The sequence below is a fragment of the Chionomys nivalis genome, chromosome 21 (assembly GCF_950005125.1).
Source record: "Chionomys nivalis chromosome 21, mChiNiv1.1, whole genome shotgun sequence".
NCBI lineage: Eukaryota > Metazoa > Chordata > Mammalia > Rodentia > Cricetidae > Chionomys > Chionomys nivalis.
In genome coordinates this window covers 39,221,736-39,233,817 of record NC_080106.1, presented here as the reverse complement: position 1 = coordinate 39,233,817, position 12,082 = coordinate 39,221,736, and the positions used below count along the sequence as shown (strand labels likewise).

At 40.1% G+C, this 12,082-nt stretch overlaps 1 protein-coding gene across 1 annotated transcript in view; it reads left to right on the top strand.

Moving 5' to 3' along the window:
• Lonp2 (lon peptidase 2, peroxisomal) overlaps positions 1–12,082 on the top strand; it is an 86,764-nt gene that overhangs the window by 36,583 nt on the left and 38,099 nt on the right. Inside the window, exon 8 of the mRNA XM_057753224.1 lies at positions 169–310. Coding sequence (XP_057609207.1) covers positions 169–310 — 142 coding nt within the window. The remainder of the gene's footprint in view (positions 1–168; positions 311–12,082) is intronic.

Sequence of the window (12,082 nt, the reverse complement as noted above, 5' to 3'; positions counted from 1 at the left end):
GAATTGAATCTAACATCTTTTTGATAGATCATAAAGGTTCTGTGTGCATAGAACTTGTGTGTACTGGTGAGAACTAGGCACTTTCCAGTCCTGGGGTCTCACTTCTCAGTGGCTTTGCCCTTTGCCTTTTCATCGTCATTGCTGTGACCTTGCTGCTGCTCTCCCTAGGCGCACCTACGTGGGCAGCATGCCTGGTCGCATCATCAATGGCTTAAAGACTGTTGGAGTTAACAACCCAGTGTTCCTATTGGATGAAGTTGACAAGCTGGGGAAAAGCCTACAGGGTGATCCCGCAGCAGCTCTGCTTGAGGTAAGATCTAGAAAATTCCCAATAAAATCATACTTGCGTGTGAATGAATGAGCATAGGCCATACTCAAGGCACATACATATTGGTGTGCAGTTGCTTCTAAAAAAACAGTAAAGCACAGACTGAAGTCTGGAGCTAGTTAACATCTACATACAGATCAAAAATTCCATCCTCTGTGATGTCTCTTTTTACATTTTTATGCAGTAAAACAAAGTTATGTGTGCTTGTTGTTCACAAATTTAAGTAGTAAGCTTATTGCAGAAAGAAGGTTCGATCCTACTCCTGCGCTTTAGCCTCTAAAAGGCTTTGTTAATTTGCTCCATTCTCTACATTGCTTGGCATAGCCAGGCACAGTGGTACAGGCCTGTAATTGTAGCTGCTGAGGAGGCTATAGAGAAAGATCCCGAAGGCAAAGGGAAGTAGAGGACAGGGCAGGGCAAAAGAGGGGCTCAAACCTGCAAAACAGCTCATTCCTCTGTGCAGACTGCTATAGCAAATTGTTCTGTCTTTACTTTCTTGATTCTGTGTCTTCTTTTATAGATTGGTTTCTAGTTTGCAGAGTGCGTGAGCGTCTCACAGCTGAGCACGGTTAGCCCTCCACCTGTCCTCACCACTCTTTTGCTGGTTTCCGCTGCCCTGAGACTCTTCTGTTCCCCTCACAGCCTGCACTCTGCTCTCAGCACAGTCAGGCACTCCAGATGGTCCAAGTCTTACCATCGTTAGTCTTCCGGTTGGAACGGACTGCACCCGAGTTGTCCCTTCGCCTCCCACCATGTTGAATTTCCTGCCTTCCCAGTCTGTGTTTTGGTTTACCTCACTCTGTGTTGTTAATTCACAGGAGTTTCTGGATAAAGCTCATCTGGGTGGTGTTTTTAAATGTAAATTATAAAGCATCTTCATGTTTTCCACAAACTTGCGTGGTAATTTGACCACACGTGGAATTTTTGTTGGGAATAATTTCTTTGAAGGGTGTCCTTTGTCCCTGTGACTTTCTGGTTTTTAGTGTTGCCATTGGTAAGTCTGAAGTCACTGTGCTTCCATCTGCTTTACTCTCTGGAATGTGTGGAAGTTTAGCCAACAGGGAAAACAGTCGGGGTGAGGTAAGCATGAAACTCGGTCAGCCCAACTTAGAAAACCAGTGCTGAGTCAGGGCTCCAGGAGTTGGCCTCCCCTCGTTTGTTTTTGCTGTGTAAGCACAGCACAATTTTGGAGAAACATTTTTGATCTCAATTAACTAAGCCCTGTGAGTACAAGACCTAAGGCATGTCTGCACTGAGTATCTTTACAAAGGACATGGGACTTTATCTGTCTGAAGGGTTCTTGTTGACTTAGGAACAATGCTCAATGTAAGCTAGGCAAGTGGTTCTCACCCTTCCTAATTCTTCCACCTTTTAATACAATACAGCTTCTCATGTCGTGGGGACCCCCAACCATAAAATTACTTCATTGTTACTTCAAAACTTGAATTTTGCTACTGTTATGAATTGTAAACACCTGTGGTTTTACATAGTCTTAGAGCTCAACTTTTTATTTCTCTTTTATGTGTGTGACTTTTGTGGCACTTGGTATGCCATACACCATGTTTGTGCCTGGTACCCATGAGGGCATTGGATGCCTGTAACTGGAGTTACGGATGCTTGTAAGCTGCCGTGCAGGTGCTGGGAAGGGAGTCTGGGTACTCTGCACGAGCAGCAAGTGCCCTTTACTACTGAGCTGTGTCTCCAGCCCAGAGGTATTAGACCTTTAGTCGCCATGTCTCTTCTTCCTGGAATTCACCCCTTTAAGTTTTGTTCTGCTTTCTGCCAGAACTTCTTCAGCTTTGCCTATTGGGGGGGGGGGGGGAAATAAAGGTTTTTTTTTTTTTTTGAAGACAGTTTTTTTGTGTATTAGCCCTGGCTGTCCTGGAACTCCCTCTGTAGACCAGGCTGGCCTCCACCCCACAGAGATCCACCTGCCTCTGCCTCCTGAGTGCTGGGATCAAAGGCGTGTGCCACTACCACCTGGCCCATCTTTATCTTTTAAAAAATAAAACTTTTCATTTGTTAGTCATTTCAAAAACATCTCTACATATTCTTTTCTAGTATCCTGATTTTGATTCATAGAGGTAATTCTATGGAAAAGAATTGTTGATAGATTAAAAAAAATTCCTTTTCCTTAAACTCTTTGTTTTGTACACACACACACACACACACCTTGTGTTAGAGTCTTTTATTGGATGTCTGCAAAGTTTCAGTTCTGTAGTCATATTTAATAGCAAAGAGTGAAAACGCTGTTTGGAAAGCTGTGGACACAGAAATGGAGTGTAATGACTTCATGCACACTGAGGTCATCTTATGTGTGTCTGTGCACATGTGTGGAGAAGGCTCTGAGAGGGCACTGGAGTCCATGGAGCTGTAGTAACAGGCAATTATGAACTGTTTGACATGGGACTCTGTATGGGCAGCACGTTCTTTGTCTTTTTTCTTTTTTGTTTGGTTTTTGGTTTTTCAAGTTAGCATTTCTCTGTGGAACTTGTGCTTTGGACCAGGCTGGCCTTAAACTCACAGAGATCTACCTGCTTCTGCCTTCCGAGTGCTGGGATTAAAGATGTGTGCCACCATGAATATTGTTGAGCAAGTGTTCTTATAGTATGAATGAGTATTCTTTGGGTATATGCCCAAGAGTGATACCGCTGGGTTTTGAGGTAGATTGATTCCCAATTTTCTGAGAAACCACCACACTGGTTTCCAGAGTGGCTGCACAGATTGCACTTTCACCAGCAGTGGAGGAGTGTTCCCCTGACTCCACATCCTCTCCAGCATAAGCTGTCCTCTGTATTTTTTTATCTTAGCCATTCTGACAGGTGTAAAGTGGTATCTCACAGTTGTTTGGATTGCATTTCCTTGATGATTAAGAATGTTGAGCTATTCCTGCAGTGTCTTTCAGCCATTTGAATTTCTTCTGTTAAGAATTCTCTGTTTAAGGTCGGGCGGTGGTGGCACACGCCTTTAATCCCAGCACTTGGGAGGCAGAGGCAGGCGGATCTCTGTGAGTTCGAGACCAGCCTGGTCTACAAGAGCTAGTTCCAGGAAAGGCTCCAAAACCACAGAGAAACCCTGTCTCGAAAAACCAAAAAAAAGGAAAAAAAAAAAAAAAGAATTCTCTGTTTAGTTCTCCATCCCATTTTTTAATTGGACTATTTGGTATTTTGTTGTCTAGTTTCTTGAGTTCATTATATATTTTGGAGATCAACCCTCTGTCAGATGTGGGGTTGGTAAAGATCTTATCCCATTCTGTAGGCTGCCATTTTGCCTTACAGAAGCTTCTCAGCTTCAGGAAGTCCCATTTATTGATTGTTACTCTGTGTCTGTGCTATTGGAGTTATATTTAGGAAATAGTCTCCTGTGCCAGTGCATTCAAGGCTACTTCCTGCTTTCTCTTCTAACAGGTTCAATATAACTGACTTTATGTTGAGGTCCTTGATCCACTTGAACTTGAGTTTTGTGCAAGGCCTTAGATGTGGATCTATTTGCAATCTTCAACATATTGATATGCAGTTATACCAGCATCGTTTGTTAAAGATGTTTTCCTTTTTCCATTGTACTTTTTTGACTTCTTTTTCAAAAGTTCATATGTGCATGGATTAATGTCAGGGTCTTCATTTCGATTCCATCGATCCACATGTCTGTTTTAATACCAATACCAAACTGCTTTTATTACTAGAGGTCTATAGTAGAGCTTGAGGTCAGGGATGGTGTTGCCTCCAGAAGTCCCTTTATTGTACAGGATTGTTTTAGCTAATCTGGGTTTTTTACATATGAAGTTGAATATTGTTCTTTTGAGGTCTGTGAATTGTGTTGTGATTATAATGGGGATTCCGTTGAATCTGTAGATTGCTTTTGGTAAGATTGTCATTTTTATTTTGTTGAGACTACCTATTCAAGAGCATGGGAGATAGTTCCATTTTCTGATATCTTCTTCAATTTCTTTCTTTAGAGATTTAAAGTTCTTGTCAGACAAGTTTTTTACTTGTTTAGTTAGAGTTACCCCAAAATATTTTATATTTGTTAGCTATTGTAAAGGGTAATGTTTCTCTGATTTCTTTCTTGGCCTATTTATCGTTTGTATATAGGAGGGTTAGTGATTTTTTTTTTTTTTTTTTTTTAGTTAGTCTTGTATCCCTCCACATTACTGAAGGTCCTGAGCTTTTTTTTTGATTGTGTAGGGGTTATAGGTCTATTTAAATTGTTCATCTGGTCTTGATCTAATATTGGTATGTGGTTCCTATCCAGAAAATTGTTCGTTTCTTTAAAACTTTCCAATTTTGTGGAATACAGGTTTTTGAAGTATGACCTAATGATTCTCTGGATTTCTGTTGTTATGTCCCCCTTTTCGTTTCTGATTTTGTTAATTTGGATATTGTCTCTCTGCCTTATGGTTAGTTTGGATAAAGGTTTGTCTATCTTGTTGATTTTCTTTTTTTTTTTTTTAAAGATTTATTTATTTATTTATTATATACACAGTATTCAGCCTCCATGCCTGCAGGCCAAAGGAGGCACCAGATCTCATTACAGATGGTTGTGAGCCACCATGTGGTTGCTGGAATTGAACTCAGGACCTCTGGGAGAGCAGTCTGTGCTCTTAACCTCTGAGCCATCTCTCCAGCCCCTTCTTGTTGATTTTCTTAAAGAACCCACTCTTTGTTTCATTGATTTTTTTTTTGTATTGTTCTCTTTGTTTCTATTTTATTGATTTCATCTCTCAATTTGATTAATTCCTGGCATCTACTTCCTCCTGGGTGAGTTGTTCTATATCTTTCAAGTGTTCTGTTAATTTGCTAGTATGGGATTTCTTGAGTTTCTTTATGTAGGCATTTAGTGCTATGAACTTTCCTCTTAGTACTGCTTACATAGTGTCAGATATGTTTGGGTATATTGCACATTCCTTTTCATTGAATTTTAGGAAGTCTTTAATTTCTTTATTTCTTCCTTGACCCAGGGGTGATTCAGTTGGGCAATATTCAGTTTCTATGAGTTTGTACACTTTCTGGAATTTAAGTTGTTGTTAAATTATAACATCTGATAAGATACAGGGGGGGTTATTGTAATTTTTTTTGCATCATTTGAGGTTTGCTTTGTTACCGAGTTTGTGGTCAATTTTAGAGAAGGTTCTATGAGGTGCTGAGAAGAAGGTATAATCTTTTGTGTTTGGGTGGAATGTTCTATAGATGCCTGGTAAGTCCATTTGAGTCTTGACATCTGTTAGTTCTCTTATTTCTCTGTTAAATTTCTGTCCGGCAGACCTGACCAGTCTGGTGAAAGTGGGGTGTTGAAGTCTCCCACTATTAATGTGTGGGTCTTGATGTATGATTTAAGCTTTAGCAATTTTTTTTTTTTTTTTTACAAATATGGGTGCTCCTTTATTTGGGGCATATATATTCAGAGTTGAAACTTCATCTTGATGGATTTTTCCTGCTACAAATATGAAATGGACTTCTTCATCTCTTTTGATTACCTTTAGTTTGAAGTCTACTTTGTTATATATTAGGATAACTACACCAGCCTGTTTCTTAGATCCATTCTCTTGGAAAATCTTTTTCAAACATTTTACTTTGAGGTAATGTCTGTCTTTGAAGTTGAGGTGTGTTTCTTGTATGCACCTTCTGTTTTTGTATCCAATCTGTTAGCCTGTGTCTTTTTATAGGTGAATTGAGTCCATTGATATTAATAGATATTAATGACCAGTGATTGCTAGTTCCCGATATTTTTCCTCTTCTTGTTGTTGTTGGTATTTTGTGTGCATTTCCCTTCTTTGAGATTTGCTAGTGTGGGATTATCTATTGCCTGTATTTTTGTGGGTGTAGCTAACTTCATTGGGTGGATTTTTCCTTCTAGTACTTTCTGTAGGTCTGGATTCATGGATAGGTATTATTTAAATCTGGTTTTGTCTTGAAATATTCTCTTATCACTGTCTATGGTGATTGACAGATTTGCTGAGTATAATAGTCTGGTCTGGCATATGTGGTCTCTTATTGTCTGTATAATGCCTGTACAGGACCTTCTGGCTTTCATGGATTCCATGGAGAAGTTTGGTATAATTCCAGTAGGTCTGCCTTTATGTTACTTGGCCTTCTTTCTTTGCAACTCTTAATATTCTTTCTTTATTCTGTATGTTTTGTGTTTTGATTATTACATGGTGAGGAGACTTTTTGTTTGGTACAGTCTATTTGGTGTGTGAGCTTCTTGTACTTTCATAGGCGTGTCCTTTTAGGTTGGGAAAGGTTTCTTCTTTGATTTTGTTGAATATATTTTCTGTGCTTTTGATCTGGAATTCTTCTCCTTTTTCTATCCCTATTATTCTTATGTTTGGTCTTTTCATGGTGTCCCAGATTTCCTGAAAATATTGTGAATTTTATGAATTTGTTGGATTTAACATTTTCTTTGGCCAACGAATCTACTTCCTCTATCATAACTTCGATACCTGTCATTCTGTCTTCCATCTCTGGTATTCTGCTGTTTATGTTTGCATCTGTAGTTCATTTACTCAGTTTTTCCATTTCCAGAATTCCCTCAGTTTGTGGTTTTTTTTTATTGCTTCTATTTCAGTTTCTAAATCTTGAACTGTTTCCTTCACCTGTTTGATTGCTTTTTCTTGGTTTTCTGTAAGAGATTTATTGATTTGTTCTAATTTTTTTGTTTGTCTTTTTCTCTATTTCTTTTTATTATTATTATTATTATTATTTTTATTATTTTTTGGTTTTTCGAGACAGGGTTTCTCTGTGGTTTTGGAGCCTGTCCTGGAACTAGCTCTTGTAGACCAGCCTGGTCTCGAACTCACAGAGATCCACCTGCCTTTGCCTCCCAAGTGCTGGGATTAAAGGCGTGTGCCACCACCCGCCCGGCTTTTTCTCTATTTCTTTAAGGAAAATTTTCATTTCCTCCTTAAGTCAGTCATCTTCATAAAGTTTTTTTTCAGCTCTTTTTTATATTTATTTATTTACTTATTATGTATACAATATTCTGTCTGCATGTATGCCTGCAGAAGAGGGCACCAGACCTCATTACAGATGGTTGTGAGCCACCATGTGGTTGCCGGGAATTGAACTCAGGACCTTTGAAAGAGCAGGCAATGCTCTTAACCACTGAGCCATCTCTCCAGCCCCTCATAAAGTTATTTTTCAGTTCATTCTCTTCTGCTTCATCTGCATTGGGATGGTCAAGTCTGTTGTAGAACTAGTTTCTGGTGGTGCCATATTGCTTTTTATGTTGAGTGTATTCTTTCACTATTGTCTACCCATTTCTTCCTCCAATTGGTACAGGTGGAGCCTGCGCTTTAGGGGGCCCCTCTTCCTCCAATTGGTGCAATTGGTGGCTGTGGTTCTGTTAATCGCTTCTCCAGGAGCAGGCAGGTAGAGCCTCAGGTGATTGTTCCTCCAGGTGTGGGTCAACCGGAGGCTCAGGTGGTTGCTCCTCCAGATGTAGATGGAGTCACCACTCTGGTAATCAATCACTCCTCTTGGGGCAGGAGGGTCTGTGGCTCTGGTAGTTGCTGATGCAGTGGAGTATCTCATACAAAGTATGGCCCTGGATGCTGGCTGGGCCACAGGCGCTCTTTCCCAGACGGACTTCTTACTCTAGTTTCTGGAAGCCACTGCTATCGATGCTTTCAGGCCGCCACTGCAGCTGCTGTGCTTGCTCTCTCTTTCTCTCTCTATCTCTATCTCTGATGCTTCCAGGCCAGGGTTGGGGCCACTGCCACTCTCCCTCTGATACTTCCAGGGCAGGGGCAGGGCCTCCCCCGTGCTACCTCTCTCTCTCTCTCTCTCTCTCTCTCTCTGATGCTTCTATGCTGGATCCATGAAAATCTTAGGAGTTGGGCAATTACTGTATGAACTCAAGACTGACTAATAATCCCTAACACTTCTTTCCTCTCCTGCCATCCTAAGAGATACCATGTCAGGGAATCGTCGGCCCAATATACATCTGTAATCCAGACACCTGCCTTCTTTTTGTCTCTGGAAGGACCCAGTGGCTTCAGTAGGCCTATGTGAAAAGAGAAATACCCAGCTGAAGTTATAGAGAGTTATAATGAAGTTATAATGTTAATAAGTTCTATTAACAAATGGAGAGAGGAGGCCAAGAGTGATGTCAGCTGCCACCCTCCAACTAAACCAGAGATCTTTATCTTTACAAAATGCATCTAGATAACATTTTTGTTGATTTTTTTTTAAATTTTACAACTTTACTGAGGTGTCAGGAAATTAAGCACACCAACAGATGTATGACAAGACAGAAGAAAAAAGAACAATTGTTTAAAGAAATAATGGCTAAAGTCTCCCAAAAAATGAATTTTTTAAAAACGAGGTTGACTAATAAGGTTCACATTGTATTCATAAATCATAATATCACCTTGTACCCCATAATATATACATTTGCAATTTGTCATTATACAATTTTTTAAAAAAAATCAAGCATCAAAAAGAAAAACATTGTAAGAAACCATGGTTCTTTTTTAAAATAAAATAGTTGTATTAATTTTTTTTGAGTATTTCCTATACTCATTCAATGTATGTTGGTCATATGCACTTCCCACCCTTCCCTCTGGCTTCCCAAATCCAGCCCTGTCCTCCTACATCCTCCTAACTTCATGTATTTTTTTATAACCTAACAAAACCATATTCAAACATGAACATAAAATAGAGGCATTCCCATGGGCTGGAGAGATGGCTCAGCGGTTAAGAGCATTGTGTGCTCTCCCAAAGGTCCTAAGTTCAATTCCCAGCAACCATATGGTGGCTCACAACCATCTGTAATGATGTCTGGTGGCCTCTTCTGGCCTGCAGGCATACACACAGACAACACTGCATACATAATAAATTTAAAAATATAAAAAAAATAGAGACATTCCCAAATAAAGAGTAAGAATTCACTTTAAGCAAACTCACCCTACAGGAGACACGAAGGGAGAATTTCAGATTGTAAGTGAGCTAGCAGCTGAGAACTGCAAACAGAAGCACCAATAAATGGATTGCACTAGTGAAGAGAGGAGAAAGATTTCTCCTCACTGGTTTAAAAACAGTTATATAGACCAGCATACATACATGATTGAGTTATAATATGTTTGATAATAACAGTACAAGGACGGTAGGAGGAAACACAGCTGTTCTTTACTAGGGGTAAAAAGTGACAAATAGAAACACAGGGCAGCAGGAAGCAGAGCTCTACAAAAGACCCACATGCAAATAGCAACAAAGAAGACTAGATAGCTATGACTAATGTCAAACAAAATAGATTGTAAAGAGCAGTATTTTCTAACAAGGAAAATCTACCAGGAAGTTACACACACATCATAGCCCCAAGACACACGGAACAAAACTGATAGAAACAGACGGGAGAAGTAGACAGTTGTGGGTACCTTTACAACCCTGCTTTCAGTTGTACTGGAAACTGATTAGACACTAAGAAGGATAGAAAGTGCAGCCAATCGATGGGAAAGGGGGGTGAAGTTAAACGAAGTTTAAATACCACAGCCCTTGAGCCCCTAGCTTGGGATCCAGCGTTTTCCTGGGATATACACCATTTGGGGTAGTCCGGGCTAGAAGGTAGCCGCTAAGGAGGCCAATTTGGCCCTCTTTGCCGGAGGGCTGACTCACTGCTTTTATGGAGGAGTGGATTTTTGGAGTTCCTGGATCTGCCTCATCCCACTGGAGTTTCAGATGATTTCAGGGCTTGCTTTTGACACTTTCATGTGGTGTATCTCCTGTTTAGATAGCGTGTATCTTCAAACTACTTTTTTCAAAGATTTTCCTGTGAGCTGTGTTTTGAGGCCTTTCATATTTGAAGCCTCTTTGTCATCTGTGCCATTAGCTTTTATGTGTTCTGTTCATAAAGCATTTAAAATTACATCCTCACATCCATGCACAAATAAGCATGTTACACGAAACAAGGATGGGTCATCTGTTAAAGCCACCACACAAGATACTAGTGTAGTTAGCGTCCAAAAACTTGGCAGCTTTGAAGGCAGGAAGTCTAAAATTGGATGTTGACAGGTTTCATTCCTTCCTGGACTTCTGTGGCTTTTGAAGGTCTGTCTTCTGTGTATCTGCATCACTGGAGCCTTTCTGTTCTTGGAAAGATACCAGTTAGAGTGCACTGGGACTTCACACCCAACCTCTTTTCCATCTTTTTGTTTTTCCAGACAGCGTTTCTCTATGTAGTCCTGGCTGTCTTAGTACTATCTCTGTAGACCGGGCTGGGGAACTCAGAGATCTGCCTGCCTCTGCCTTCCCAGTGCTGGGATTAAAGGTGTGCGCTACTGCCCGGCTTCACTCAACCTCTTTTTTTTGTTTGTTTGTTTTTTGTTTTTGTTTTTGTTTTCGTTTTTGTTTTTCGAGACAGGGTTTCTCTGTGGTTTTGGAGCCTGTCCTGGAACTAGCTCTTGTAGACCAGGCTGGTCTTGAACTCACAGATCACTCAACCTCTTTTAACCGTAGTATCTCCTTAAAAGTTGTATGTCCAAATAGTCGGTGTGTATGTGCTGTATGTATGATGCATTTCTAGTAAAATCCAGTGTTCTATTTAAATAATTGTTTTTGAATTCATGTTATCATGAAAACTTATTTCAGAAAGAAAAATGCCAACTCTATTATTTTCTTGCCAAATCTTTGTCTTTTAATTATATGTTGCAGTAATCTTTTAAAACTACTCTGCATGTCTGTTTTAGTTTATAGGAATGCTTATCCTGGCACATCTGTGCCAGATGTGTACGTTACAATGAAAGCAGGTGAGTGAGCACACCATAGCTAGCTTTGCACACTGACTTATTGATTACTCACTTTAACATTTCTGGTGAGGCCATCACTTTAGTTTATATTTTGTTTTAAAATCCAGTTTCTTACTGGTATCAGTGTTTCTGCTTGTGCTTTGTGGGGGCCGTGCCCCTCTCTGCGAGTGGGGATTCTCAGTGTTCTCTTCATTAAGCTTTATATCTTATATATGTTACATATTTTCTGAGTATTCAGGATTTTTGAAGATTTTAAAGCAAAATCCAGGCATTGTGTCTTTTTGTAAATATTTTAGTTCCTATCTCTAAAGGGAGTAGATTTTTGTAAATGATAATAGATGGTTATCAATGCCATCATACCTCAATGTGATTGTTACCTAGGCTTCTCTGGTCAATGGAATGTTTCCTGGCTTGCCTGTAGTTCACCTCTTTTTAGAAAGCGTTATTGAAGAACACTTCTCAGTGCACGTAGGCCACATTCCTGCCCCCTGACTTCACCCTCCACAGAATAAAGTGTTGCATCTCAGTTTCTTCTATACTTCCTAGGCATGCCATGTTAGATAGGAATTCTTCTCATGGGGTTAATGTTGAAGTTGGAAGCAAGATGGGGGAGTGTAGTCGGAGACTGCTCATTCATTTTCTGGCTTCCCAGACCCAAAATAATCACACAGAAATTGTATTAATTACAGCACTGCTTGGCCAATAGCTTATTTTTAGCTAGCTCTTACATCTTAAATTAACCCATTCTTATGATTTTATATTTTCCCACGAGGCTCGTAGTTTACCAGTACTGGCGCAAGGGCATCTTTCTCCTCAGGTGGCTACATGGCACCTCTCTGACTCCACCTACTCCCTCCTCTGTCTGCTTAGAATTCCTACCTTACCCTGTTCTGTGCTGCAATAGGCCCAAAGCAAATTCTTTATTAACCAATGGTATTCACAGCATACAGAGGGGAACCCTACATCAGGGGAGATTGCCCTAGTCAGCTATGAAAGCCAACCATGTATGTAGG